At 31.9% G+C, this 7,918-nt stretch overlaps 1 protein-coding gene across 1 annotated transcript; it reads right to left on the bottom strand.

Annotated features, from left to right (window-relative positions):
• Window positions 1-927: 927 nt before the first annotated feature.
• LOC114297716 (receptor protein kinase TMK1) lies at window positions 928-7,133 on the bottom strand. Its single transcript, XM_028242182.2, has 2 exons — window positions 4,840-7,133; window positions 928-1,661 (listed from the first exon to the last, which is right to left on the bottom strand). Exons 1-2 carry the CDS (start codon window positions 6,959-6,961, stop codon window positions 1,210-1,212), a joined length of 2,574 nt encoding a protein of 857 aa, XP_028097983.2. The 5' UTR covers window positions 6,962-7,133; the 3' UTR covers window positions 928-1,209.
• Between the last annotated feature and the right edge of the window lie 785 nt (window positions 7,134-7,918).

A 7,918-nucleotide genomic window follows, 5' to 3' on the forward strand; every position in this document is an offset into this window, starting at 1 on the left:
TGAGACAGTAATTAGAAAGAAGCCACACGCATGTATCAAAAGAATTTCCAAATAACAAATACTGACGTAATGAACGTCCACAATCATAATGAGTTATAATTATATGATTTTTAAATCATAATTTAAGACCACAAAGGTCACAACCAAGCATACGAGTGTATTTTATAGAATGGTAAATTAGGCTCATTAATTCCTATAGTTCAAATGAAGTGTTATTTTAATTTGAATAATTTGAACTCTACACTTTCAATTTTATTTTAATGTGATCCCTCTATCACTTACCATTAAACTTTGGACTATTGGAAGATCATATACAAAACTAGAAGGATCAAATTGAAATTCACAATACATAAAGATGGTGTAATGAATATATTACACTTGTGTTCCCTATATGTTGTTTTGGATTCTATTTTGGTCCCTCCATTTTTGCACTTGATTTTTTATTTTGTTATTTTTTTCATTTAAAATGTTAACAATTCAAGAGGGACCATAGTGTTACAAAATTAAAAGTGTAACTATCAAATTGTTCAAATTAAAAACTATGAGGGCCAAAGCCAAATTTTGTTCAAAATATAAGGACTAACAATGTGATTTGCCCTTTACCGAATTTCCATGTTGTCTATTTGGCATTCAATAACAGTCAAATAATGCCAAAATAATTAAAATTTAATACATATTTTTATACATATATTTGTATTTTCATAACTATTTAATGGACAGATTACATGTTTGAATATATATTCTTTGTTTGAATCAATTTGCCAAATTTAAATGGGTTACCATCTTTGAAGGGTTACTATATTTGAACATTATTTTCTTTTGATATTTTTGAATGATATGAAAACTAAAAATTTTAATAAGCATTGACTTAGATCTTTATTTTTTGAAAATCCTCTCATTGAGAACTATCCTACAAGATCTATCTGTAAAAAAAAATGATAAAATTTCACTATGTACACTGCTATCACACAATGAACTTTCACAATCTCCATACAATAAATTTCACTTCACGAGAGAAGTCATGTGCGACTTGAATGCATGAACTATTGTCACTTGTCACTATCTTCAAAAGGGTTATCTATGAATCTATTCCTATGAACACTTGCCACTTTTGAATGCATGAACTATTGTCAAGTTGATATTAATATTAAAATATAAAGAATTCAAGAGCGCTTTTTAAATATTTATATATTTTCTAAACAATTTCAACTACTCATCTAAATTTTTAGTGATGTGAGTAAATTGTGGCCGCTCGTTTGGAAATATGTAGCTATCATCTTTTGACTTGACATCTCCAAACGATCTAAATACCTCATCACAATGAGAGGTTGATGGTTTCCAATGCTGAACAAGACCTGAAAGCACATTGACTGTATGGCTCATGTCGGGCCTATGAGAGGGCTTGTTTGCACAACATTGGCTAGCCAACTCAGCAACAGTATTGATACTGGCAAGCATTTCTTCATCGAGGTCAATTGTCGGGTCGATGGCCATGTGGAATGTGTTTTTCTGCATACGGATTGTGTGGAACCATGTGACAATACCAATGAACTCATCTTGCTCAGTCTCAAGTTCAATTACAGCTTTTCTTCCAGTAATCAGCTGCATTAAAATCACTCCAAAACTGAACACGTCAACTTTAATTGTCACTTTTCCTGTCACTGTCCAATCACACACAAGATTTTAAATTATTCAAAAATATAAATATTTTTAATAAGCAAAAATCATTTGTCAAATTTATTTTCCAATCTAATAAAATCATATTTTTAAACCATGAATATGTTTGAAAGGACAATATTCTGCATGTCGAATGTTCAAGTCGAAGCCAGCCATGTCGATTGTGATTACCTATTGATTAAGTGGGCGTATGTCTATAATTTAGTCTGATAATGACTGCTCTACTTGAAATTATATTTTAAAAGCATGATTTTTATGAATTTTACAATAAATTAATTAAGGTTGTGTGATTAAAACATGACTTTAATGAAGTGTCTTGTGCTCTTAAAACATCTACTAACCTATTAGGGTCTTAGATATTAACCAAAATACAAGAAGTCAAAAAATTTTAAATCCAGTGTCACTAAAGAAGAAAACCTTTATAAGCCAATTCGTGCTTGTTTTGTGGAAATGCTATAATACACTTTTTTTTTTAGAGTGTGTACTTTATGCCCAATTATGACATTTGTTGATTTTTGTTATGACTTCTTATAGTATTTGTTATAACTCATTATGGTATTAGTCATGACATCTTTTGATTTTTATTTTGGTTATGATTGAAGAGAACTTTGGTTATAACTCAAATGGATTTTTTTTTTTTTTTCCCCCTCACACAAGGGTGTTTTTCTTTCTTTTTTTTATTTTTTATCAGTGTCTAGGTCAACTTATGCACATCTCAATTAATCTCTGAAACTTTGAATTTAACAACCTAGCAAACCTTTAGTGTCCCCAAGGTGTTTGGTTATAACTTTTGCTTAGGATTCAGTGTGATGCTAGTTATGACCTATTGTGATTATTATTTTAGTTCCGATTGAAATTTTTTGGCTATACCTATGACTTACTGTTTTTTTTTTTTCTATTTTAATTATGACATTTATAATATCAACACCACAAATATCATATCGCATATGTACTCAACAATAGTAGCTATTGATACTTATATAATCGCTGCAAATTGCCTAAAAGTAAAAAATTTAAACACCAACTAAGAAAAATGAAGTTATCTAATTAGATGGAAGATCCTTCTAGATCCTAGCTGTGTGACAAGGATTCATCATTTTGAATTCAACCCTTCTTTACTTTTTCAGTGTCAATGACTCGAAAATTTCTAATGTTGGTCTCAAATATTAACATCAAATGTAATAGTAAAAAGTAGATTATTACCCTCTTCATTACATATTTGTAATAGAGAGGTTCTATTAAATTGTCTAATTGTGAGTATAATAATATTTTTTAATTTAAACTAATTATAAATTTATATGCTTATTTCATAGCCATTATATGCATGAAATGGAGAGAATCAAAATCGGTAAAATATGACGACCTAAGTATAAATGGTAAAATAAATCCAGCCCTAGTATTTCCTAAACAGGTAAGACCTACATTCTTGAATAATTAGTTTTATGGAAAAAAAAAAAAAAATAAAAGCATCAAATTGTGTTGTATTATGTTAGGACTTGGAGTGCGTGCTGTGCGGCTCATTGGGCCCTTGTCCCAAGCATATTTTGATGATCTGAACTATTCATATTATAAGATTTGTCGAATATATCATCTATATAAAAAAAATCAAGTTAATTAGGCATGTTTAACCCACTAATCAAGTCCTAATTATTTTAAAATAGAGGATAAATTACTAGCATATCTCCTGAGGTTTACTTAAATTACAAATTACCCCTGTGGTTCTAATGCCCCTTTAGGTTTCTAATTCAATAACAAATAGGTTCTTTTATTAATAAATCATCAAGTTAATTAACAATTTTTAATAATGTTAAAATTTTATTTCAATTAATAATTCATATAATTTTATTATTGTATAAGTGAACACTTAAAAATTTTACTTTTTCAATTAATTCTGTTAAATGAAAAATTCTGACAGAGAAGTATTAGTAATTTTCCAAATTACAGAAGGCAATTCGTATTTTAAGCAAACTTCAAGGGTGTATTTGTAATTTACCTTAAAATAAATTATCGAAATTATGTTAACCATTTATTTTTTGAAAAATAAATATGGTCTTCTTTTAAGGTTACAGATAGCCAATTAATCTGAATTTTTTCATAGGTAAATTATGCAAATGATCCCTATAGTTTACTCGTTTTTTCATTTTGGTCCTTCTTGTTTCAATTTGATCAATTTTGCCTCATAATTTTACAGATTGTGTCATATTAGTTTAATAAATAACGACGGTTAAGTTTGATGGACGGAAAATCAAATGATATTTCAATTTGGTCCCTGTATTTTACAGGATATGTTAATTTGGTCCCTGTAATTTATAGGAAAGTCAAAACAACAGGGACCAAATTGACACATCCTGTAAACTACAAGATCCAAATTGAAACATCATTTGATTTTCCGTCCATCAAACTTAACCGCCGTTATTTATTGGAATAATATGACACAATTTATAAAATTAAGGGACAAAATTGATCAAATTAAAATAATAAAGACCAAAATGAAAAAAAAAAAAGGTAAACTACAAGAACTACCGCTATAATTTGCCCCCTTTTTTTTTTTAATAGATAATCTACTCAACAAACTTTATAATATAAACGGTTCAGATAAATGACATAAGCTCGGGACAAGAATCCAACGAGCTGCACAGTATCGTACCAAATTCCATTATGTTATAACTCACACTTCATTAACCATGTTGGAAAATTTTATTCATATATTAAAATTATACAGAAAGTAATTCAAAAAATCTATTTAGAAATCCCTAATTTATTTTTAGCAGTGGTTTATCCACACAAATTTTTTGCCCAAATCCCCCTTAAATGGGTTTCTTACCAATAAAAGTCGGGTTTTCTACCCGTAAAAGTCTCATTCAAAGGGGATTCCAGCAAAAAGTTTTTGTTGACAAATCATTAATGGTTTATTTTTGGCCTTTTCAAGACTAGCAAAATTTATGCTAAACATAGAGAAAAAGTAAAAATAGTTCTAAATATAAATCAATGTGAGTGTAGAAATAACGATGCTATTAAAATAGAATTTTAATAGAAATTCTTATATAGAATAATGTTGCTCATTGTGGTTCCCATCTTTAAAACTACTCCAAATGCATCATTCTAGATGGGTTCAGTATTAAAATTCAGTATGTGTACAATTTTCAATTTATAAAAGAGTACCTGCATATTCTGGGGCGAGATATCCAAAAGTTCCTGCTAATTTAGTTAGAACGGAAGACTTTCCATTTGGTGCAAGACGAACAAATCCAAAATCGCCAACTTTAGCATGCATGTCATCTCCCAAAAGAATGTTGGACGGTTTAAGATCCCTATGAATAAAACTTTGATCGGCTAAACCATGTAGATACTCAACTCCTCTAGCCACATCCACAGCAATGGTTAGCCTTTTCAACCATTCGAGGGGTTTTAACCCTTCTTCCTTCCATCTAAACAAATGCCTACTAAGAGTCCCTTGAGGCATGTATTCATAAACAAGTAGCCTCTCATTTCTATCCAAGCAATATCCTATAAGAGAAACCAAATGCCTATGTCGAACTTTACTAAGTACAACAATCTCAGTCTTGAACTGATCCCAACCACTCTCGCTCACCACTCCGGACTCCATCCGCTTAACTGCAATCATAGTCCCATCATACAGCCTCCCTTTGTAAACAGTTCCAAATCCACCTCTTCCCAATATGTTTTCTTGGCCAAAATTGTTAGTCGCATTTCTTATAACATGAATAGAGATTACCATGTGTTCAGCTTCAATAACATGAAAATCACCAGAATGCTTTTTCTTACGCCAACATAGATAGTATATCATAATCCCAACAAATAAAAATACACAAACACAACCAATTACCAAAAGCACATACACTCCAATCGAGTACCTACTGCCACTTCTATAAGTCTCTAAAGGAGGAACACTATCCTTCTTTACATTAGGATTGCCATCAGCGTCTACAATCACATCACTCTTAAATGATGGGATAGTTCCAGAAAGCTGATTGTTTGAGACATTTACTTGTATAAGGTTAGGCAAAGTTGTAAGATCGTTTGGGATACTACCGGCCAGGTTATTATTAGCAAGAATTAATATCTGCAACGATGTAATGGACGAGAAATTTGCAGAAATTGTACCTGTAAGATGCAAATTCGAAAAATTAATAGCAGTGATGTTTCCATTTTGGCAATAGAGCCCAAACCAGGCGTTGCAAGGATCATTCCCTTTCCAATTCTCCGCAAACACCATCGGGTAACCAACAGACTCCGCAATTGAAAGTAATGTATTCACCAGGGGATCACAAGCAACTCCAGGATCAGATAAGCAGAAGCTATTAGACCCATTGTTCATATCAACCGTAACATTAGAGTCAAACTTTGGGGTCGGCCCTTGTAACAGATTGTTTGCCAAACTCACAACCTTAAGTGATGAAAGATTCACAAAAGATGCTGGTACCTGACCTGAAATGTTATTGTCCCTCACACTGAAGGTCGTCAATCTCGTAAGCCTTGAAATGTCCGGCAATGTACCCATAAAGTTATTAGAATGCAAATAGATTTCGGTCAACTGGGTCATGTTCTGAATCACATCAATTGACCCATTGAGCTTATAAATACTCTGCTGCCCATTCAACTTCAAGGATTGAATGGAAGAACCCATAAAACTGTCCGGCAACCCACCTTGAAGGTCATTGAACGCCAAGTGAAGAATCCTCAGCCTCCGGTGGTGCGAGCGAAAATTATAGGGAATTATCCAGGTAACATTGCAAGCATTGGCAGAGAAGATCCTGAGGTTCAATGCTGCTTGGATACTGTCAGTTAATAGCCACCTCGAGAAGGGGTTGTTGTCTAGATAGAGACTTTCCAGGGAAGTCATGTTGAAAAAGAAATCGGCGGGAATATAAGAGAAGCTGTTGTTGCTGAGAGACAGGTCCTGGAGCGAGCTCAACCCATCGAGACTCGGAAGCGGACCGCTGAGATTGTTGCAGGAGAGATTGAGTGACTTCAAGGCGGTGAGGAAGCCGAGGTTCTGAGGGAGAAACCCAGTGAGGTTCCGATTCCCGATTTGGATCCTGGTGACCCGCCTGTCGTAGGAGCAATTCACGTATTGCCAATTGCAGGGGTCCGGGTCGGTCCAACCAAGTGAACTCGATGCGTTGTTGAGACTCTGCTTCAGATCCAGCATTACTGTAGCGTCGATCGAACTGGAATCGGAGTGAACCAAGAAGAACAACGAGAACAGAGAGAGATTCAACAGAGAGAAAACTCTAGAACCCAGATGGGTTGTTAGGCCCATTTTCTCGAGAAAATTGACACAAAACTATCTAACAGCCAAAAGTCCTCTCGGTCACAATTTTGGAAAGAACTTTCTAGTACGTGGATCAAGTGATTGTTGGAAGTCATTGCACAGTCCATCGAAATCGATGACGAATAATTGGATAACATAACACTCTGTTTTTGTCCTCGAACATTTCAACGGCAATTACGAGATTCAAAATAGTTTTTATTTGCGTTAAAAAAAAAATAAAAATAGTTATTATTTCATGATTAGATAATGACTGCATGCTGGATTTATTAATTTATTTATTTTTAAGGATAAATTTGAAATGCAATCTTGAGATTTGTTTAAATATGAATTATTTTTTTATAATTTAAAACATTATAAATACATTCTTGTTAGAATTTTTTATTTAAAAAAATTAACTGAAAAAAAAATTTAACTGTTCTTTTATATAATAATAAAATTTTATATATTGTTAATTAAACTAAATTTATAATATCATTAAAAATTATTAATTGACTTAATGAATTATTAATAAAAAAAATAATTTATTATGAAATCAGAAACTTCAAAAAGAGATCCACCAAGGACAAATTGTACTTTAAACAAATTATATTTGTAATTTACCCTTTTTTTAAGTTGGCCCTTTGACTTGACTAAGTTTTGGCTAGAGTATTTGGGTTTAATAGATTTATTTTAAAGCCAATCTCGGCAATTCAAGTCATTTACATTTTAATACTTGTTGGGTGTATATTCATGTAAAAAATTAAGATTGTGAGAGATCATTAGGTATATATTTGAATTATATTTGTATTACAAAAATTGAATGGATGACAATTATAATAGTAGGAGTAGTCATTCAATTGCTATAATACAAATGTGATTCAAATATATAATTACCAATGTCCGATCATTTTATTTTTTTACATGAATATTATGTTCAATGAGTAATAAAAATTGAATTGTTTGGAT

This window comes from Camellia sinensis, chromosome 11 (assembly GCF_055761805.1).
Source record: "Camellia sinensis isolate YWXY chromosome 11, ASM5576180v1, whole genome shotgun sequence".
NCBI lineage: Eukaryota > Viridiplantae > Streptophyta > Magnoliopsida > Ericales > Theaceae > Camellia > Camellia sinensis.